The sequence below is a fragment of the Acinonyx jubatus genome, chromosome B2, assembly GCF_027475565.1.
Source record: "Acinonyx jubatus isolate Ajub_Pintada_27869175 chromosome B2, VMU_Ajub_asm_v1.0, whole genome shotgun sequence".
Taxonomy (NCBI): domain Eukaryota; kingdom Metazoa; phylum Chordata; class Mammalia; order Carnivora; family Felidae; genus Acinonyx; species Acinonyx jubatus.
This window is the reverse complement of record NC_069385.1, coordinates 29,497,895-29,521,818: the sequence shown is the minus strand read 5'-3', so window position 1 is coordinate 29,521,818 and position 23,924 is coordinate 29,497,895. Positions and strand designations below refer to the sequence as shown.

The 23,924-nt window shown below is 39.3% G+C and overlaps 1 protein-coding gene across 8 annotated transcripts in view; it reads right to left on the bottom strand.

The window, feature by feature from the left end:
* Positions 1–5,774, bottom strand: part of AHI1 (Abelson helper integration site 1) — a 203,081-nt gene extending 197,307 nt beyond the window's left edge. For 3 of the 8 annotated variants that reach the window (XR_008298323.1, XR_003419329.2, XM_027056819.2), the window contains exons 1-3: positions 5,571–5,773; positions 1,113–1,180; positions 545–669 (exon numbers count right to left, since the gene is read on the bottom strand). Coding sequence is in view for 6 of the 8 variants with exons in the window: in XM_027056819.2 (XP_026912620.1) it covers positions 545–669; positions 1,113–1,122 (135 nt within the window). In the remaining 2 variants the exon portion in view is untranslated. Of the gene's footprint in view, positions 1–544; positions 670–1,112; positions 1,181–5,123; positions 5,203–5,570 lie in introns of all 8 variants that reach the window. The other 5 variants (XM_027056817.2, XM_053222209.1, XM_027056815.2 and 2 more) reach the window with 4 other exon arrangements.
* Between the last annotated feature and the right edge of the window lie 18,150 nt (positions 5,775–23,924).

Here is a 23,924-nt window from a genome sequence, read left to right as displayed (position 1 = left end):
AATCAGGTTGCAGTCATTTGTTGATTTGTTTAGTGCTATTTGAGTTCTGCATTTTTAATCTCTTCAAACGTACTGCCAAAAAAATTCTATCATTTGAAAGTGCACCTCAAGTACAAAAGGATAATTACGGTCTTAAGGTTCCACTGATTCCTCTTGCTTCTGCTGGGTAGAATCAAATTATCTAGACTGGGTAAGTCTAGATAAGCCACTGAATAGCTGAAGTAAGATAATTACTCCCTAAGTCCTTCACAATGCTGGGTTAAAAATCTTCATTTTCTTTAAAAATGTGTAATATGTGTGGGCACCTGAGTTTGCCCAATCTCTCATCACTCTGTCTACGTTATTCTCATAGGACAGCACTCAAGACTGAACTCAGTACCCCAAGAGTGATGTGGATTTTACTGTAAACTTTATTTTACCACACATTATTGACCATGACATACCTTTACTGTTGTTAATTTCCAAAGTTCCTCAGAGTTTTAATATGAGAGTCATAATTTCATGCAGAATATAAGTCATCATTACCAAATAACTGATTACTCACTACAGTTTTTTCTCCAGATATGCCAGTTTTTTTCTTCAGTTTTTTTCGTTCATGTATAACATCATGGTGGGTCTTAAGCAATTCCTCAAAGCGAACTCTGGTTTTCAGTTTGGCTTCACTCTCCACTACAAATGATAAAGACTCATCATTTTCTGAACAATATTACTATAGCACATATCTGCATTATTATTATGTTAAAGAACACAGTCTTTAGACAACTACTTGAGTTCTTTAGCTACCTTAGAAGAAGTGACCAGTCCTTTCTTCTTAAAAAACTTTTCTTTTGGCTATGATGTCACCACACTCACCTGTATCCCTCTCACCTGTTACTCCCTCTAAAAGTTTCCTTTACTCAGTTAACTTTCTATTTATGATGCACAGTAACATTAAATATTAACATTAAATAGAAATTGAAAACCAAACTATATCTAAATATAATATTGGTTAATGACATTGACTTTACTCATTAATTGGTTAAAGAATCCCTTTAAATAATCCCAACTTTTAAATAAATAAATAAATAAATAAGTAACATGTATTGCATATATAAATTTCATAAAAGTCTTACCAGTGGGCATATCTCAGCTATATGGAGAGCATCAAGTTGTAACATAAAGCCCTGACTCGATAAGCATCCTATCAAAACAAAGAGAATTTACTTGTAATACGGAATTTGCAAATAAAAATTACAAAACATTCTTCATACAAGATTATGTCATGATTTATCTACTACCTCATAAGATTTATACCAATAAAGCTAAGTTCTCTTCTCTTACTTTAATCTTATGCAAATGACTTAAATACATTCAAATCAGTTTAGGGTCTGAAAAAAGGTAAAGAAAACTGGATCGTATTTGGGTAAAATATTTATATGTTTGAAACAAAAAATTTAAAAAGAATCTTGAAAGCAGTAAATACATACTTTGTATATTAATGCACTTTTAATAAAAGTGTTGTAAGTAAAAAATAAGCTTTTCAATGTACTTTTAAGAAGCCAAACTCCACCCCAGAATTGACTTTCCCAAGAGCACACACTATTATATTGGTAAAGTATGACTGTGGGTACCATATTAACAGAAAATGAATTTAAACATTTTTGTACCTGCCACTGAAAATGTTGCAACAATAGAGAAGGTTAAGCACAAGCATTCATATCATTCTCCTCAAATAAAAACCTGGGTGTGTATTATTACATATCAAAACCAGGGATAAACTCAGTATACATATTCCTGCATTTCCAATTTTACTTAAAGATGGAGGTATGTGTCCAAAACATATTAATTTCCACCTTAGAGCATAATATTCACACATTTTAAAGAATAAAGTGGAAGACTGTTAAAGAAAAAAAAAGAGAGAAAAATATAATTTGAATTGGCTCAGCAATTATTGGTTGAGGCTCCAGATCCCTGGGGATCCACATTCATGTCCCTCTAATATTAAGGGTATTCTGGACAGAAAAGTCTGAGAAGAAACGCTAAAAAGGAAAGAATGACTACACACATACCCCTAATTATGCAGTTTAAATATAACAACTATCTGGTACACAGACAAAATAGATGTCACTAAATCCACACAGTAAAGACTCTTACACTTTACTGATGGGAGCCCGAATGTACTCTTTCTAGTAGATACAGATCTAATAAGTTTGGTCATCCACTTTCCAATCTACCCTAAGTTAGAAAAAAGAAGAGACGCAAAGGCAAGTGCATCAGTAACTGAAACGTAAAGCAAATAAGAACCTAATATTTATATATTCCCTGGTCATTCAATACATAGGAAAACGGCTGAACTATATATATGACTTTGAGTCATTAAGAAAAGGCTTACTTATATTCAGCTTAACCTGTTTTCCCTTAAAAAATTATGATATTTTAGACATTTCAGAAAGATAAAAACGACTGAAGAGGCAGGACAAAGAGTAAAGGATGATTCTCGTGCTTCTGCAAGTAGAATAATTAGGCTAGTAGTATTATTAACTGGAATACGGTACAAGCATAATGGAGAACTTTAAAACCCAAGTCTTGGGATTAGTCTTACAAACAATTAATTGTGACCTTAGGTGTTTGTTTCCTCATCTGTAAAATCAATCTAAAGGTTCACATTCAAAAGGTTGTTGTAAGGGTTAGATGATTTAGAACAATGCCTCAAAAAAAAAGCACTGATAAACATCTGTTACGATTGTAACAGATATTTCCTATGCGGACAACACTCAGGTGAGCTTGGTGGGGCATGTTGAGCTGGGGCACTAACCAGCTACAAACGTTGGCTCCACTGTCAGATCCCTAGATTCAAATCCCAGTTCCACCTGCCAGTAAATTAATCTCTGGACCTCAACTTCCTAATCGTTCGAAAGGGAATCATAACTGTAAATTACTCACAAGGTTTTTGTAAAAATGAAATAAGAATATGCATGTAAAATACTTAGCACAATGCCTAGAACATGGCAAGCCCTTTGAAAATGACAGCTATTAGCACTGTATATATAAATCTGTGTTTGTGTATGTATAATCAGATTGTTTGGTAGGCAACAGAATATAGTAATCCAGCAAGGAGAGCCAGTCTGAAGATTTGAGCAAGTTGTGAAGAGCGTCCACTGGATCTGCAGTCTGGAAGTCACGTGTTTGCAAAAATGTTTGTGAATGGGCAGAAATCCGGCAGCCATAGGTGGAAGAATGAATGGAAGGTGAGACCTACAGAAACATGTGGATAATTATTTCTATAATTCTGCTTCCAACTGTCTTCCTCCACCCCCAAAGGCAGTGACATTAGGCAGTAGCTTTGAGAGACAAAAAGACTGTGGAAAGTTTTTACTTTTTTTTCTTAAGATTGTTTCCATGTTTCCATCACCCTATCCTTTTAAAAATAAATAAATAAGTCATCCTCCACGTTGCAAGCAGAGGAATTTTCTAAAATACAAACATGATGGCATCATTTCTGTTTAAATATCTTCACTAGATTCTGAGGCACCTAGGTGGCTCACTCAGTTGAGCCTCCGACTTCAGCTCAGGTCACGGTCTCGCGGTTTGTGAGTTCAAGCCCCGAGTTGAGCTCTGTGCTGACAGCTCAGCGCCTGGAGCCTGCTTCAGATTCTGTGTCTCCCTCTCTCTCTGCCCCTTCCCCACTCGTGCTATCTCTCTCTAAAAAAAAAAATAAACATTACAATTTTTTTTTTAAATCTCTTCACTACATTCCAATCACCCACTGGAAAAAATAGTAAGTCCTTACCACCGGGGTTCAAGGCTACTTATAAGATGACTCCCTGCCCCTTTTTTTTAAACCTCTCTTTCTCCAGCCACAATTCCATACACATTTTGAAGTCTAGCCATGTGCAACTACTTACAAGCCTTCAATCATGCCAAACTCCTTCTTGTCTTTGTACCATTACATGTACACCTCTCTCTCCTAAGAAATGACCTTCTTCTTTTGTCTAGGAAACTCCTAACTATCCTTTAACACTAAATGCAAATGGTATCTTTTCTGGGAGCTCTCTAACCTAAAGGGGCAGTTAAATACTTCTCTGTGATCTCACAGTGCTTTGAGCTTTACACCTTCCTCTCTACCTCAGCCCTTTATTTCCACCTTGGTAAAACGTTCTATGACCCAGGAAATTAAAATGGCACCTACTTTACTGTAAGGAGAAAAGGAAACAGTGAAAAGCAAAGTGATCAGCACAGTGGCTGACACATTGTAGGTGCTCAATAAAATTATGTCTATTATTATAGTACTAAAAATAATTGTGCCATAAATAAAATACAACAAGTGAATTACAAGTTCACACTATTTACTATCAGTAGTACAATGTATAGTTGCATAGACACTAATATTACTTAATATAGCATATACATAACAGAAATAATCACCTCCAAACATTAATGTGTTTGAATGAATGACTAATATTTGATTAGTAACATCACTGGCAAAAATTAAGGGACAAATTTAAAATGGTATCTCTGGCCCTCATATATTCCATGATTTTAAAGCTTCTCCCTCACAAATCCCTTTATAGGAGCTGCTAAGAAATACTAAATTTTGCTATTTATATATGAGATGCAGTACATTTCACCTCATATTTCCTTTTCTCTAAACATCTGATTATTGGCCAATACATGTGTAAAAACCATGGGGAGAAGAAGCAGAGGCTTGAATAATTTACCCTTTAACTGAATTTTATAGCACAGGAAAAAAAAAAAAGAATCCAAAAAAAACCCTGTATGCATAATTCAACTAATAAATGAAGATAGCCTGCATAAATAAACAAGATAAACAAATAAACCAAGTACGGTTTTAAAAAACGTTTGGTATTTGGATTTTTCAGATATTTTTTAAAAACTTCCCAGAGTTCTCACAACGAGCAATCTTCCTCCTGAAAGCCCAATCGGTAACAGCAATAGTTAAAGCAACAGGTGAGAAAATTGTTAGCATCCTTTTCTCAAAACGTGAAAGCCATATACCCCAGTGAGTAGATGTTCTCACAGTAATGCTGAAATGCAGCACAACCATTGGTAGCGATTCTGAAGAGTGTACTTTTCACGTACATATCAAAACGACCCTTTTCTTATAAACGTAACACACTGACCACCTTTTCTCAGATGTAATTAAGGCATTTCACCGGTTCGAGACTCAGCACCAAGCTGACACCCTAAAAGGAAACAGACACCCTAAAAGGAAATAAATATCCTTAGTGCGCATCTGACTTAAATGCTTTTAAGCCAGAATCCGGAGTAGGAAAGCCAAAGATTGCATTCCCTCCACGCTGGCTCAGGACACCACACTGGGCGGGCCCGGGATGGGAGCCCAGGGATGGGAGCCCAGGGAAGGGAACGGGAAAGGACTTAGAGGTATTCATCAGAAACTACATCCCAAGGCTCCGCGGCACTTGGCGGGTCAGCCTGCGGTGGCGCAGTGCCGCCCCCCCCCCCGCTCTCGGACTCAAGCAGTCCCCCAAGTCGAGGCCCCCGGAGAAGGCCGAGGCAGGCCCAGGGCCCGGCCCGGGCTCCCGCCACCAGCAGGCCTGCAGCGTACTCACAGAGAACTGAGCTCAGAGCGGCCGACGGCCCGTTCCCCCCGGGCGGACACTGAGACGGTGCGAAGCTGCCTACCGCGCGGGGCGGGGCGGGGCGGGGCAGTCACGGGACGCCCCAGCAGCCACCCAGCAACCAGCCAGCCACTCCGGCTCAGAGAGCGGACTAGGTGCCGCAGTGCGGGCGGCGCGCCGCCTGCTGACGTCAGCGCCTGCCTACGCCGCCGTTCCCACGACAACCGATGCGGCCCGAGCTCCGGGACTGGACCGCTGCCCAACTTAGACTCCGGTCCGCGGCCCCGCCCCCGCGCCCCCTACGCCGGGGCCCCGAGCTGCTGCAATGCGGCGCCTGTGGAGGCGGTGCGCGCGCGCCGGCCCGCGGGCCTTCAGACTACGGCCGGGCACGCGCTCCGGTGATCGCGCGCCGGACTCCTCGTGCCCGTGCGGAAAGCGCGAGGCCGCGGCCCTCCGAAGAGAAAGAAATGCCCGGCCGAGAAGCCCTAAGGGGCGCAGGGAAGGGTCTGAACCCATTTGGTCGTCACGCCTGAAAAAGCGTTTTGTCCCTCAAAACCGTAGCCATCGCTGGAGCAAAACGAGAGGGGGCAGGGATAGACAGGGAGGCAGTCGTGGAGCCCTCCAAGGCGAGAAGCATGAATGAAGGAAAGCAACAGGCACGTCACCGCCCTAGCGATCGCGCCCACAAAATGAAACATCCTTTTAAGCGTGGAGAACAGAATTGTGCTACAGACCAGATATTAAGGAAACAAATTTCCATGATTCGTCTGGCGCGGTGTTATGTCGCCATGTGTTTAAAGCAGAACAAAAAGAAAACCCTCATCTTTTTCCACGCCAAGTGCCCCCTCCCGCTTTCTAATTTCTGCCAGAGGCGCCATTTTTAGCTCCGAGTCACCAGGGATGGAAAAATACTAGTCAGGCCCCTCCCCAGCTCTTGAATTTTTTGCAGTTTGTAGTCATGCTCTATGCCATAACCTGTTGCTTAGGTTGTAAAGTGAGAGTGTTATGCATATTTCTTTGGAGGTCAGCTTTTCCATTTGTATTAGAACCACCACACTTTACAAAGCACATCTCATTTGTTTCTCCCAAATGCTGTGAGAAGGCAGTGAAAAAAATTCCCATCTGAGGCATCTCAAAATGAACTGTTCAACTTTCTATTGAAAACCTATTACCCTCGGGGCGCCTAGGTGGCTCAGTTGGTTGAGCTTCCGACTATGGCTCAGGTCATGATCTCGCAGCTCGTGAGTTCAAGAGCGGTATCAGGCTCTGTGCTGACAGCTTGGAGCCTGCAGCCTGCTTCAGATTCTGTCTCCCTCTCTCTCTCTCTGCCCCACCCACTCGCATTCGTCTCTGTCTCTCTCAAAATAAATAAACACCAATAAATAAATAAGTAAATAAATAAAATCTATTACCCTTTCTGGATTTCTATCTTGGTTTCAATCACCACTATCCTCCCAGTTTTCCAAATACCTGCAGAGCATCCTAAATGCCTCTTACACCAAATTATGTCCGCTCTGCTTTTTTAACACTCCCAGTGTATAGCCTATCCATCCTGACTCCCACTGCTTTGTGCCAGCCTTCCTCACTTCTCACGGAGATTATTGTGGCAGGCCGTCTTTACCAGTCCCCTGACTCCAGTTTTGATTCCAGAACGCCATCCTCCATACTGCTACCAGAATGACCTCACTAAAATTATAAATGTGATAATGCCACTGTCCTGAAAATTCTTCAAGGACTATCTGTAGGAGAAAATGTAGTCGCTTTACTTAAACTATAAGACACTCCGTTTGCCGGACTAGTTTCCTCTCTCATTGCCTTCTTTCAATGTTATGCTTCAGCAATATTGAATTCATGTGTACCATGCAAAACGATCCATACCCTCATGTCCCCATTCTTGCACATATTGTCTTCTCTCCCTGAAAAATCTCTTCTTGTAAACTCCTACTCCCCCACATCTCACCTCAAATGTTGTCCATACTTTGAATCCACTTAGCTATTTTTTCCCCTAGCTCCCTCTGCTAAAGAGATGTAAGGAACAATGATACCTTAGAAGCAATGAGCACATAGTGCCTATTTCTTGGTTTTTAAACACCATTCTCTATTTAAAGGAACTAGAGCCTCTTGGGGGAAATGGCTTATTCAGAACAGGAGCAGGGGAAGTATAACACGAGCCTGGAAAATTTTTTTACACCAGAAATTAAAGAGTTTTTACAGAATAATGGAACATATGAAAGGGACTCAGAAACCAGCTGGAAGGAGCCCCCCATCAGCAACATCTGGGGCGATCTGAACACCACTTTAATAATATTAATAGATTATGATCTGCTGAATAAAATAGAAAACTTGAGTCTATACTGAAATAAGTACATGAATATTTTTAAATGGGCATAAAGAAACGTCCTTTCTTATCTTAGATCGCCAACTAATAAATGTAGAAGGAATGATGTAGGTAAGATATATCATCATTTGGCAACTATTATAGTAAAAATTGATTCAGCCAAGAATCATCAATGTATGCTAGCTAATACCAGAGGGTGAGAATTTTAAGATGAACATTATAGTCTTAAAGTATCTTCTGACCAAATACTAATTACAAAGGGAAAAATAGGAACTTGACAGTACAGAAATCTGGCACCGGTGACCAACGTTACCATCCCCAGTAATAGGACAGATCAGCATTGTAAGCCACCTGGTAAAGACACTTAGAACACACTTTTGTGATATTCCTGCCAAAAATGTACAACCTGAATCTAATCGTGAGGAAACATCAGACAACCACAAATTGAGGAACATTTTACAAAATCATAGGTCTTTACTATCCAAAAGTTTGTCAAGGTCATGAAAGACAAAAGAACTAAAGAACTTTTTCAGGTTGTAGGAGACTGAAGAGGCATGACAACTAAGTGGAACATACGATTCTGTATTGTATCCTTTTTCTGTAAGGATATTATTGGGACAATTGACAAAATTTGAATGGGATCTGTGGACTAGATAGTATTTTAACAATGTTAATTTCCTGATTTTGATGACTACAGTCTGGTAATATAGGAGATACTTTGTTTCTAGAAAATGCACACTGAATTATTTAAAAGTAATGAAGCTTCATATCTGTAACTTACTCAAATGGTTCAGAAAAAAGTATATATAAGTAAAATATGAGTATATGTAGAGACAGAGAAGGATAAAGCAAATATAATATGTCAACAATTGGAAGATTTGGGCAAAGATAGAAGTTCTTTGTACTATTCCTGCAATATTTTCTGTAAGTTTGAAAGTATTTTAAAATAAAAAATGTTGTAAAGGTACTGAGATTTCTGGCTTAGGTAACTGGATGGAAAATGGCTAATCAATTAACAGTAGAAAGGCAGGAAGAGCAGGTATAAAGGAAAAGATAGTTTCAGTGGGATATATCCAGTAGGCAATTGAATATATAGTAAATATAAAAATGAGCCCCATTCAAACTGGAGAAAGCAGATATGTTGCTTTCCTCATTAGCTCAGAGCACCAGACTGAGTTCCTACTGGTACTAGGAGAGGCAAGCAATCAAGAGTAGTAGCGCTCATAATAAAATTGGCCAACTATTCATGAAATAGATTTAGGGTATTCAAAACATTTAAATAAATATAAAATAGCAAATTTATTGAATAAGACCTAAGTATGGTTGATAGACAAAATGTTTCTCCCCTCTACAAAATATCCATTAACCAATCAAAAGAGATGTTGGCGTTACTGCTTGTACTGCATTGCTAGGTCTACCATACAAAGTACCATAGACTGGTTGGCCTAAGCAACAGAAATTTATTTCCTCACAATTCTGGAGATTAGAAGTCCCAGATCAAGATGTTGGCAGGCTTAGTTTCTTCAGAGGCCTCTCTCCTACCTCGTCCTTTTGTCTTCCCATAGTCTTCCCTCTGTACCTGAGTCCTAATCTTCTCTTCTTAGAAGGACATCAGTCATACTGGATTAGGGCCCACCCTAATGACCTAATTTCAGTGTAATTACTTCTTTAAAAATCCTATGTCTAAATATAGTGACATTCTTAAGTGCTAGGGTTTAGGGTTTCAACGGATGCATTTTGGGGGCAAAAATTCAGCCTGCAACACTGTGGGTGTCATTGTGCTGGAAGTACAACAGAATGCAAAGATGGGACCTGTTTGGATTCTCATTCAGAACAAACTGTCTAGATAAAGATGTTTCAGGCAATCAGAGATTTTTAAGTATGGGCTGAGTTTGAGATGATATTAAGGAATTTTTATGTCTTTATAAAGGAAATAATGACAGTGTAGTTATGTAAGAATAAGCTGTTCTTAAGTCAATAGAATAGAATGACAAGATGTCTAAAATTTGCTTTAAAATATTCCAGAAAAAAAAAAAACAGGTAAGGGAAAGATAACACATATATACCTAAATTTTGATGGTCATTGAAGCTGGCTGGTAGGTACCTGGAATTTCATTATACTTTTTCTTTGTGTGTTTGGAAATTTTTGTAACACGCCGTCAAAACAAAAGTAGGAAAACTCATAGAGAATTTGAAAGACATAGAACCACAGAGAAAAAGGAAAAAATATTCAGTACTACTTCTTAAAGAGAATCCCAATTAGCTTTTTAAGGCAATTTTGTTTTCAGTCTGCTTTCCATGCATATTTTAATTTTGGTCATATTGTATATAATACGCTTATTTCTGTTTTTTGAATTAACATTATGTTATACTTTCATTTCCATACTATTGTATATGCCATGTAAACTTCATTGAAATTTTTAAGCTTGTTAATAATGTTTGTGTGTACTCATAGTAACAATTCAAACAATCATCCAGACATTTATAATGCAGAAACTGAAACCCTGTCATATGATAATCACTGGTAATAGTCTTTTATACCTTACTCCTTTCCTTCATGTATATACTAAATATACTAAGTTTAAAAAAAAACAAAAAACTTCATACTATCAACTTTGTCCTGATGCCTTGTTTAGTCTTTACCATGTATCACCATCCTAGAAGACTTTTTTTAAATGTCAGTAACATGCATCATACATTCATTTTAATGGCTTCATACTCTATCAGTTTTATTCCAGTGTTTCCTTATCAATTATGATAAGAATGCCAAATATAATGGTTTTTTTTTTGAATTAAAAGAGCTTTCATATAAGAGTCTCACATTATCACTAAATTTATTCCTCAGTATTTTATATATGTTCGGTATTATTTTGAATTCATTAACTTCTCTCGCTTCATTTGCTAACTGGTGATTGCACATTTTCCTACTTTTCCTCTATTCTGGTCTCTTTTGCTAGTTTTTATTTCCTTAACCTCTTGGTATTGGAATATCCCAGAACTAACCTCTTGAACCTTTTCTCTATCCACATGTACTCACTTGGTGATCTCTTCCAGTCTCTATAGTCCCCTGGTCATACAGTCTACTTCCACACGTCTCCCTAGCCCATTCCTCTCTCCTGAACTTCAGACTCATACATCCAACTGCATACTGAATATCTCCACTTAGATGTCTAATACACATGTCACGCTTACTAAACTCCTAATCACCACTTGAATATCAATGCCTCTCTTGAGGCTTTCTCCATTTTGTGTAATGGTAACTCCGTTTTTTTTTTTTCCAGTTACTGACGCTAAACATCAAACACCTTGGAGTACTCTTGACTTTTCTCATTTTATTATACCCCATATACAACCAATCAGATTAATATTGATTTGAACCCAAATCCCACATAAGAGAGGCTATATTTATAATTTGGAAGGGAAAGTTTTCTTCTACTCAAACTTTAGCCCAGACCAGCCTCCTGGTCTTCCTTTGTTGGTGTAGTCTCTTGAGGGTCACAGTTTTAGTCAAAGGTCTTAATGCCCACACTGAACAAGAGCTCATATTCTATGTTTTGGTAGGCCAATCCACTGTGGGACTACATTTAGGGAATCAGCAAATACCTCTAGTGTAGGATTACCTGTGAGTAGTTCCTGCTTACCATTTTGTTTCACTTTTTTTTCTCTTTGGGCCCCTGAGAAACTTCCTTTGCTTTTCAGAGAGTTCAGTGAGGCAATTTGGTTGGCATTTCTAGCTGATTTTCAGAATTTTTTTTTTCTGCCGAGTATCTCTTTAACATATTGGGTAAAAAAGGATTCCTTCTCTCTCAACTCTTAATACATATTACAGGGTATGTATGGGTTAATAGTGATTGCCTTGTAATAGTGATTGCCATTCAAATTCAGCAATTAGGTTATATGAATTACTGAAATAATTGAGCTTTCTTTATAAACTTTCTGTGAAGAGACTTGCTAATAAAACTTGGTGAGCCCGTAGATGTGGGTTAGGTCAGAATTCATGGAACTTCCCACAATGTATAAAGCTATTTATAGATTTATTTTATATATATGAATATTGTTTTGTTAGGAAAAGTGTTTTGATTTAGGTCTCATAAGGCCTCATGAATAACAGGAACTGCAGCAGAGATAAAGGAAAACAACAAAAATTCATCAAATGCTCAATTTGGGGCTCTCAAGCAATGAACACTAGATGGCAGCAAATCAACATTTGTCATTACCAGGGCCTGAAAGATCCCAGTTTAAAGACATGGCCTTATTACATCTTATTATGCATCCATTTGTAATCCAAACCATTTAATTTACTGATGTTTAATCTACTAATTTGAATTTATAATAGTAAGATATATTTGACACCTGGACTGAAAAATGTAGTTTCTTGATTAATAAATACAGTATACAGAATGGTGCCCGTACCATCAGAAGTCTGTCCAGCAACACTTCCAAGAATCCACTCTCTCAAGACCACTCTCTACACAGCTCATCTTTTGTCTATGATGTGAGGTCCTGTGGTTGGACAAAAGGTACATGTCAGACACTCATTCCTGTTCCTGTGTTGTAAGCCTCTTGTGCCTATTAATGCTTAAATTTTCATCTTATCATTCAAATGATATCTGTTTATTAGATTGAGAACTAGCTTCACGTTTCTTACAAAGTGTGAAAATAGAGGCTTCCCAAGCTTTATGATGAGTAATTACCAGGCCTCCTTCTCTAAGGACTCAGGTTAGATATTTCTACCATGAGTGAGAAGGGACTTTACTTGTTTTCACATTCAAGGTTATCTTTGTATAATCAGCATGTAAAATTAAAAAATATGTAATTTGGGTGTATAATTTAGCTTCATGAGCCCATTTTTTCTCTCCATACCTGAGATCATTTATAATTTTATGTCTTTTGAAATGTTTAGAATAAATTATTATTAACAGAAGACATTAATAATACAGAAAGAAGGGGAAAATGACAAGGAAGTAGTTCACCACTTCCTTCTCCAAGTGCTGGTCCAAAGAGTACAGCAATTCGCAATTCCCGTTTCTCTGCAGTTTCGCTATCCAGGGTTTCATTTACCCGCTGCACACCCAGGGTTTGGAAGCAGATGATCCTCCTTAGGAGAATCAGCAGAAGGTCAATAGTACCCTAGCTCTATGTCACAATATGTCACAATGTCATTTGCCTTCTGTCATCTCTGCACATAAGCATTTTATCATCTCACATTATCACAAAAAGGGTGAGTACAGTACAATAGATATTTGGAGAGATCACAGTCACATAACTTTTATTACAGTATAATTGTTCTATATTATCGTTCACTATTGCTGTTAATCTCTTAGAGTGCCTATGTTATAACCTAAACTTTTTCATAGGTGTGTATGTGTAGGAAAAAACAGTATATATTGGGTTTGGTACTAGCTGCAGCTTCAGGCATCCCTTTTGGGGGGGGGGGTAGCGGGAGGAGGGCCTTGGAACGTATTCTCCTTGGATAAAGGAGGACTACTAAATCCCCTTAAGCAGGGGCGCCTGGGTGATTTAGTTGGTTGATTGTCAGACTTCAGCTCAGGTCACGATCTCACAGTTTCTGAGTTCCAGCTCCACATTGGGCCCTGCACTGACAGCCTGGAGCCTGCTCCAGATTTTGTGTCTCCCTGTCTCTCTGCCCCCCCTGCTCATGCTCTGTCTCTCAAAAATAAATAAAAACATAAAAAAAACCTTTTTTAAAGCCCTTTAAACAGTTTCTGGTTTTGTTTCTTCTGGTGTTTACCTCCATATCTCTTAACATTATTGCTAAATTCATCAGTTTTAAGTATTGCCTTAATGTACTGCTAAAGGAGATGAGTGAACTCATTTGTATCACCTTCTATATTCCTTCCCCATCTTTTCCCAATAAAGTCATGTGAGGAGGCAGCAGACTACAGTAGAGAAGAGCACACTCTGGAATCCCATTTCTGCCCCTTACAAGCTGTGTGAACTTAGGCAAGTGAATCTGTCCCTCTGAATCCTCTTCCTCATCTGTAAAATGGGGATAATAATAGTCCTTCCTCAGAGGATTATTATGAGGATAAATGGGTCAAAATACACCTAAAGCACTAACCAAGTGTTGATATTACTATATTTAATTTCTCTCCTGGTTATTTTTTAAGTAATATACTTACCCCTTCATTTTTGGTCAACTACATATCATATTTCTTGTCACTCTACTTTTTTTTTTTTAATTTTTTTTTTCAACGTTTATTTATTTTTGGGACAGAGAGAGACAGAGCATGAACGGGGGAGGGGCAGAGAGAGAGGGAGACACAGAATCGGAAACAGGCTCCAGGCTCTGAGCCATCAGCCCAGAGCCTGACGCGGGGCTCGAACTCACGGACCACGAGATCGTGACCTGGCTGAAGTCGGACGCCTAACCGACTGCGCCACCCAGGCGCCCCTCACTCTACTTTTTAAGATAAAGATATTGGCGGGGCGCCTGGGTGGCGCAGTCGGTTAGGCGTCCGACTTCAGCCAGGTCACGATCTCGGCCAGGTCACGATCTCGCGGTCCGTGAGTTCCAGCCCCGCGTCAGGCTCTGGGCTGATGGCTCAGAGCCTGGAGCCTGTTTCCGATTCTGTGTCTCCCTCTCTCTCTGCCCCTCCCCCGTTCATGCTCTGTCTCTCTCTGTCCCAAAAATAAATAAACGTTCAAAAAAAAGAAAATTAAAAAAAAAAAGATAAAGATATTGGCAACCTTACCCTTCTTTTACTCTCTCCCCCCTTTCCACACCTCCATCTCACCTCCAAGTATTTTCCATCTTTTAACTAGTTCTATTTTCTGGGAGATTTTCTCAATTTGATCCTCTAAGCATCTACTGAAAATTTTACTTTAGCAATCTGAGAGTTTTACCTAATCATTAGTTTTACAGGATTTTAAAGATTCAAACTCTTCTTGACTATTGTGTTAGTCAGGATCCTGTCAGGGAACAAAAATTACCACACCGATACTTTGAATAGAGAAAATAACTGCAACTAAGTACATTGTGTCCATTGAGAAAAGGAGGCAAAAGTGAAAACACAGGCCTTTTGAGAGTCTTAGAATTGCAGTTTGCAGAGCACAGATTCTGAAGTAATCCAAGTGTCCAGCTCATACGGGGGAGGTAAGGGGTTTTTTTTTTGTTTGTTTGTTTGTTTTTAATGTTTATTTATTTTTGAGACAGAGAGAGACAGAGCATGAACAGAGGAGGGGCAGAGAGAGGGGGAGACACAGAATCCGAAACAGGCTCCAAGCTGTCAGCACAGAGCCCGACACGGGGCTCGAACTCACTAACTGTGAGATCATGACCAGAGCTGAAGTCGGACGCTTAACCGACCAAGCCACCCAGGCGCCCCAGAAGTAAGGGGTTTTTATGAGAAGGAAGGGATGATTACATGGTTTTGATAAAGAAGAGGGAAAAAAAACCCCACAACCTGCTAATTTGGTGCTGACCAGTTGAGCCGCTTTTGATTACTATCTAATTATTTTATTGGTGCTATCAAACAAAACTATTCCTGATATGTATTAATTAACTTTTCTGTCCTCAGAAAATTCATATCAATGGTTTCATGGCTCAAATGCAGTTGTTCTGTTGGATTTATGAGCAACAGCTTGTATAACAATAACCGCTATGGCTCAGTTCGAAAGTTCATCAGTTGGAAGGAAAAATGGAACCTGAAAATGGAGCCTCTCCTGGCCAGAAACTGTATACGATTCCACAGCTGTGAACTAAGTAAAAGACGTATTTACCAAAAGGGGTGAAAGGGAACTCGAAGGTATATAGAGGTAGTAGCTGCAGAGAACAGCTACTACTCCCAAGGTTGAGGGCAAAGAGAATAAGGAAGGAACTTGGAATCTCGGAAGAAGTGGTCCTGAAGGGGGGAGATTCAGACACTGACCAGTGGGTGTGGTTGGAGCACTGGAGCACCCAACCTTTCTGCTAAGGTTAGCAAAGGCAGGACCTCTGCTAGACCCTGAAAGAAAAAGAAAGGGGGGCCAATACCTCCTCTTCCACTGACCTCGTGGTGGCTCCTCAGTGCCCTCTATTGGCAGAGGCTGCATCCTGCCAGCGAGCCAAGGCTGAATGTTACCTGCAGGGCACACTTTCAGTATCACCATGGAAAAAAGGGATGGGTTTGGAGCGGAGAGGCGCTAAAGTACTCACTGGCATATTTCTCTGAGTCTATTGAGTAAATAGGCTGCCTTCCCTTTCCTGGTTCTCTCCTGTTCCTTGAATTATTTCAACTTTTTCTATACTTCTCCCTTCCCCATTCCCTGTTTATCTCTGGCCTTTCTTTATTTTGAGGTTCCTTCCTTATTTTTTTATTTATTAAAAATAACACAATGAAAAGCTGATTGAGAGCTCCAAGGTTGTAGGCTGGGCTTGCCAGCTGATTAACCTTGCTTTAGGATGTTTGGTTGGGGAACAGCCATGTCAGCTGCCCCACTTCTCTTGACAGTGCATTTTCTATTGAGAAGGATCCCTCCCTTTTCTTTTATTTCCTTTTTTGCTAGAGTGGTAAATACCTGGCTTCTGGATATCCTGCTTATTGGGATGAGAAGTAGTATGAGGGACAATTATCACTTATACTCAATTTCTTTTTTTTTCTTTTTTTTTGTTAATGTATATTTATTTTTGAAGGAGAGGTGGGGAAGGGGCAGAGAGAGAGGACGACACAGAATCTGAAGCAGGCTCCAGGCTCTGAGCTGTCAGCACAGAGCCCGACATGGGGCTCGGACCCACGAAACGCAAAATCGTGACCTGAGCTGAAGTTGGACGGGTAACTGTTTGAGCCACCCAGGCGCCCCAACTTACACTCACTTTCAATTAATTCCCCCATTTAACTCTACATTCCATTCCTTGCTTCCAATTAGTGTTTTCTGAGCTTCTCTTTATTTTTGCAAGGCCAAATTTCCCAGTTTCTTTAGAAGCCACTTGCATTAATTTCCAGCAGTTATTATAACAAATTTACAGTCACTAGGGAGCTTAAAACAGCAAGAATTTATTTCACAGCTCTGGAGGCCAGAACTCCAAAACTAAAGCATTGGCGGGGCCACACCCCCTCCAGAGACTCTGGGGAGAATCTGTGCTTAGGGTGTCCAGCTTCTGGTGGCTGTTGGCACTCCTTGGCTTGTAACCACATCATTCCAGTCTCTGCTTCCATCTTCACAGGGCTTTCTCTTCTGTCTGTGTAATCTCCCTCTTATAAGGATTTTTGTTATTGGATTTAAGATTTACCTAGAAAATCAAGAATCTCCTTATCTCCTTATCACAAGATCCTTAATTGCATGCAAAGATCCTTTTTCCAAATAAGTAACATTTACAGGTTCTGGGGATTAGGACATGGACATATTTTTTGGGAGACCACCATTCAACTCACTATCCTACTCTCCTAACTGCTATTCTCTTTAAGGAATTGATAGCAGTTCAAAAACAAAAAAAAAAACAAAAAAAAAACAATAAAAAAAGCGGGGGGGGGCGCCTGGGTGGCTCAGATGGTTAAGTGTCTGACTTCAGCTCAGGTCATGATGTCACAGTTTGTGGGCTCAAGCCCCGCATCCGGCTCTGTGCTGACATTTTGGAACCTGGAGCCTGCTTTGGATTCTGTGTCTCCCTCTATCTCTGTCCCTCCCCCACTCATATTCTATGTGTCCCTCTCTCTCAAACATGAATAAACATATAAAAAATTAGAAAAAAAGAAATTGATGGCATTTCTTTTCTGCTGATGGTCTACTTTCTGTTCTCTTTATTGAGTTTGTGTATATACTCACATATATTATAGGTATGTATACACATATATATGTATGTGTGGTGGTGTGTGTTTTCTTTATAACCATTTTCTAGGTTATTGAAAAAAGGAAGAGATATATGTGTTTGGTCAATTCACATCTTGACTTTAGCATATATAATTTATTTCAGAAGAAGTTTTACTAGGTAGTATCTGAATAAAACAAATTAAGCTAAATCTGGGAATATACAAACCAAATAAACCAAGTTATTAAAAAAGTTCAATTGATAGTTTGTTTCTCTCTCTGTTTCCCTCTTTTTCTCTGCCTCTTAATCTTTTTCAACTTCTTGCATCATGACTTCCCAAATATTCAAACATTTCATATTTCCAATAAGCCTTCAGCAGTTTATCTAACACTTTGTATTTAAGATAGGAACCAAATAATAGAAAGGAAATGTTATTACTTGATGCAAAGCTATTAAGAAATTTTGCCGGTTTTTTACCTTTTCAAATATTTTCAGTTCTTCCTCATGATTATGACTGCAATATTCTTTCTGACTGGTAATGGCAGCAGGTGTCATATATGCTTCCCACTTCTCCAATCTTGCTATTGGCCAGGATCACTAATGGCCATATCATTCCTTCTCAATAAGCCTGGACACAGATTCAGAATTGCTTTCAACTTATCCATGCAGTTATTACTAATTTATTGGTGCTGGCATGTACGTTGTAAATTGTTTGCTATCTCTCCACCTTAAAAATCTCATGACTTCAAGGCACCTGGGTGACTCAATTGGTTAAGCATCTGACTCTTGAGTTTGACTCAGGTCCTGATCTCATGGTTCGTGAGTTTGAGCCCTATGTCTGGCTCCATGCTAATTGTGCAGAACCTGCTTGGGATTCTCTCTCTCCCTTTCTCTTTACCCCTGCCCTGCTCATTCTATTTTTCTCAAAATAAATTTTGAAAAATCTCATGACTTCAACATATTATATCACTGTAGACTTCCAATGTTATCATTTTGATATATCTTCTGCTATAACCAATCAATTAAAAGATTGGGGGTCAAAAGGCTTGAGTTCTAGTTCTATATTAATTACTTGTGTTATATTAGATAAATTATTTATCCTTCTAGATCTCAGTTTTCTCACTTGAGCAATAAAACAATTGGACTATGATAATTTCTAAGATACTTCCTAGCTCTGAAATCTTTTAATATCAAATACCCATATAGAGATTTTTTACTTAAATGGTCTATCATTACCTGAAACTCAACATTTTAAAAATTTTATTTATTTTTTTTTAATTTTTTTAACGTTTATTTATTTTTGAGACAGAGAGAGACAGAGCATGAACGGGGGAGGGGCAGAGAGAGAGGGAGACACAGAATCGGAAGCAGGCTCCAGGCTCTGAGCCATCCGCCCAGAGCCCGACGCGGGCCTCGAACTCACAGACCGCGAGATCGTGACCCAGGCTGAAGTCGGACGCTCAACCGACTGAGCCACCCAGGCGCCCCTAAAAATTTTAATTCAATGCCTTAAAAACATCTTTTCCTCTTAGATTCTGTATTTTTGCTAATTTACACTCTAATCTCAAAATCTTTTACTTAACTTTTGATTCTTCTCTTTCCTTTACCTTTTATATTTTATCCATTACCAAGCCTTGTAAATTCTTCCTCAGAAGAACCTTTGCATTATCCATTACTTTGTATAACAGCTGTTACTAGTCTGAGGCAGACTAAGAATCTATGTTCCCAATAAACTTGACCTTTTTAACTTTCAGTTCACTTTATATAACCTTATAAATTCAATATTCTTATTTATTTTCACAAGCAATCTCCTACTCAAAATCTTTTGTGATTTTTCCCCTGCTAGTATAATAAAATCAGAATTTCTTAGTCTGTAATTCAAACTCTTCCATATTCTGCCTATGATTTAATCCCATTAACCTGAAACAAGATACCCCTAAATTGTCTGTTGCATGCATGATCTGTTATCATGCAGGACCAATTTTCTCAGTATAAATGTTCAAGTAAGAGAATTTGATTGGTTTAGCACAGCCTCTAGGGCTGTTGTCCTCCCCCAATTTAAATCATGGTAACTGGGAACATCAAGGACTATTAGTGAAGAAAGAGCCTTCTCTTAAAAGAAAATAGGATAGTATCTCTAGTGAACCCTTGGAGTTAAAGATTATGCAACTCCCAAACCTGAAACTATAGGAAATCCAAAGTTTAAATAAAACATTTAAATCAAACACAGATCATTTAGTTTTCTGAAGCCTTTTTTCCTTTTCAAGCTTCTATCACTGAGCATAGTCTGTTGGTCAGACAACTTGGAGTAATACCAGAAGTTATATGCTCATGCTCTAGAACTAGACAAACATGAATTTGAAACACATTTCCTACATTAGTTATCTAACCTTAATCTAAGTATATTACAGTTTACTCATATGGAAAATTATATAATAATTCCTAAGATTTGTGAGTACTTGCTGTATTTCAGGCACTGGAGTATTTTTCATATAGTAACTAATCGTCACAGTTCCATTAAGTAGGTCGTAGTTTACAGATAAGGAAACTAAGGTGCAGGAAAGCTGAGCACTTTGCCCATGATGGCTACTAAATAGATGGAAACACAATGTTTGAATTCAGAAGACTGTGTTCCAGAATCTGGAGTTTTAGTCATTACACAATGCTAGTGCCTGACAAATAGAGCTTTATAACTCGTAACCTTTATTATATCAATTGCTGTTTATTTTATGTACTAAAGATCCATTCCATTCTTTCCATATCTACTCCCATTACTTCTACCTGGATGATACAGAAGCCCCTTAGGGCAGAACATCTCATCTTTCTTCAATCCACCCTCTTCACAGTTTTCCAAGGCTCTTTAGCATTTCACTTCCCTGATCAGAATTTTTCAAAGGTTTGCCTCAAATACTCGATATATATGGCCTACAGTGAGCCACATATATCAGCCCCACCATTACTCTCCTATCCCCTGACCAGAAACACTATATGTAGTTCTGGAAGATGTCAGTTTCTCCAATATTTAAAGTAGAAACATGTCATATCAGTCATAATTTTGCATATTATTTTCTCTGGCTGGAACACTATCATCCACTTTGTCCATCTGTCAAAGTCCCATTTCCCTGCAAATGTCACCTCTCCTTTCACATGGCCAATTCCCCAGTGTAGAGTAGATATTCATGCTCCAATGCCTTTGAAACACATTGATTGCATTTATATATATAATGAACATTGGTTCATCCTGTATGATAGGTACTGTCTTAGTCTGTTCTGGCTGCCATACAAAAATACCAGAGACTGAGTGATTTATAAACAACATAAATTCATTTCTCACAGGTCTAGAGGTTGGGAAGTCCAAGATTCAGAAGCTGGCAGATTTGGTGTCTGGTGAAAGCCTTCTTCCTTTCAGACTGCCATCTTCTCTCTGTGTCTACAAATGGAAGACAGGGCAAGAGAGCTCTCTGGAACCTCTTTTATAAGGGCACTAATCCCATTCATGAGGGCTGCATCCTCATGACCTAGTCATCTTTCAAAAGGCCCACCTCCAAATACCATCACATCGGATATTACACATGAATTTGGGGGAACAAAGGCATTCTAGTCTATAGCAAGCACCTTGAGAGCAATGATGATGGCTGTCCACCTTTTTTTGTCCAGTATTTATCATACTTCTCTGCACATAGTAGACACTAACTATATTTTAACTGAATTTCATTCTCTTAACATCGCTCAGAAAATGTCAAAGCCAGGGGCACCTGACTGATTCGGTTGGTGGAGCATGCAACTCTTGATCTCGGAATGTGAGTTTGAACCCCATGATGGGTATAGAGATTCCTTAGAAAATGTCAAAGCCATAAAAACTCACAGCCCCTTTCCCACTAGATTATTTTAACCTATACTTCTCAGAAATTAAATTTCTTGGGAAATTGAAAATTTCTTGGAAAAAACACACTTGGTTCTACAATAGATACTGATCTCTAATTACTGAGCTAATCCTAATGAAAGAAAGACCTGATCAAACTGACTTAAACCCACTGTGGGACTTAGTTGGGAGGCAGAGAGTAACAAGGGAAGACAGAAGTGGGTGAATGGGGTTGATCGGGGCTGACCACTGGTCTAATACACCCAGAGTGCCCTTGCTGGCCAGGAGTGATTGCCACATTCTGGCCTTGCTCTCTGAGTCATACTTATTCCTTTATTTTCTCTTGGGTTCCCTGCATTTGATTCTTCTTTCTGTGAGCCTTCTCACCCTACTTTTTCCCCAGTCTCTAGTTTTTCTTATAGTTACTCCAGTCCTTTTGTTACTCCAAGCTCTACCATGTTCTTTCTAGTCCTTTTCCTGAGAAAGTATTGCGACTGTGTTAATCTCAACCCAGCTGCTTTTTTTAATGGGCAGACTATCTGGAAAAAGAACTTCAAATTTTATTAATTGACAATATATCTTAATATAGTGAGTGTGTGTGTGTGTGTGTGTGTGTGTGTGTGTGTGTTTTCTACCCAGCACCTCTTCCTTCTTGTTTTGGTAAAAATACTGAGATTTTCATGTGGAAAATAATCCTTCTCCCATTATATGTGGTCTTGGAAGGGATGTCAATGAAAAAGCCCTACTTTTGCCTTATCTAAGGCCAAGACATGGACACAGGGACACTTGAACTAAGCAAGGACAATAAACTCTCTCTGGAAATTAAATCTTGAATGGGGTAACACAGTTATTGATGATTAATCTGATGGCAGCAATCCAAAGACACTATAAATTAGTCCTGACTATTGGATTCTTGGAATTATCTGTTTTGCAGTAATTTCGTAGTTTATAATATGCATTATTTGCAATAACATTATGACAGTTCCATACTTTTGCTTGACACACAATACATAGATAGAACAGATTTATCATATTTGGTCTGTAGGTAAATCATAAATCTTTTTAAATTGCTTAACTATATACCATTCTGAATCTTTTCATTCCACCAGGAAAATACAGGTTTTTTCCCCCTCTAAGAAAAATTAAATACCAAAATAACTATACTTAAATAAATAATGTTATGATGATGACATTTAGAAATTCACAATAAGGCCAAAGCCTTCTATTTGCAGGGCTCCTCAGCCCTGACCCTGTGGAACACTCTGGGCAGGCCTGTGGCTTTTCTTCTGGGATAGCCTGAACTGAAGCTGGGAGGGGGCCATAGTGCTCACTCTCTTACCTTTGTTTCCTTTGCTCTGGATTTTAATTTTTGTAGGAGAGAAGTCAGCCCTAGGACTGGATCAGTTATGAAAGGCTGTGGGGAATTTCCTATTACAAATCAGAAAACAACTTAGATGTTTTCAACGCTTAACTTCAGGGCACTTGTTCCAAGACCCTCCTGTCAACACGCAGCTTCTGTTCCACCTGAGCTCCAGCTACCTGTGAACAGGGCCAACATCATGAGGTAGACAAGTGGTTGGACTTGATGATGCCTGGAACCGATGACACTGAATGGCGAACAAGCCACGGAGAGATCTGTGACATTTTGAAAAGGGTGTGTTGTAAAAGGTCAAATCTTTTGTTTTCCAGTCGAAGTAGTAACAGTTCTGTTGTTTGAAACCTACATACTCCTTAGAAGACTTGTTCTACTTAGAGTGGAATATTACGTCTGGGGGTGGGGGGCTGGGGCGGGGAAGAAATCAACACAAAGAAACTACAAAAAAGAGCAGGAAAGAAAAACAGTTAAGTGCAGCTCCTGTGAGTCCAGCAGTTTTTTTCCTCAATGTAACAAGAGGTTATCTGTCTGTCCAGTCTGTAGGGCCACCCTTACACACTGAAATGGAGGTGGATTAAATGCATGAGGCACCTGCTCTAACACAGAAAACTTGCAGATGTTATCAAGCAGTTCCATCTGAACTTTAACAGGACAAACAAAAGGAAATCATCCGTAGCTGGAAACAAACAAAACTGCAAAACAAACAAAACGAAATCCACGCGAAAAGTCCTGTGTGATTCCAGAGTAGAAATGGAGTGATTTGAAATGTCAACGCCTCCCCACCCCCATTTGGTAAAGAAAGAAAGTACACGTCGAAATATTCTAATTCCACATGGGAACAACAAAAAACTGTCTTACCCACAGTGCCCTGCCCACAAGTCCCCTGAGCGAGGCGAGGTGGCCCCCGCGACGCCCTGGCAGGTCAGCTTGCCCCAAGCTTTGGGCCCTCTCGGAAGGACCCAGCTGCCGGAAGGAGGTTTCCTTCCGCGTGTGGCTTTGTGCAGGTGTGACTTCCGTCTTTA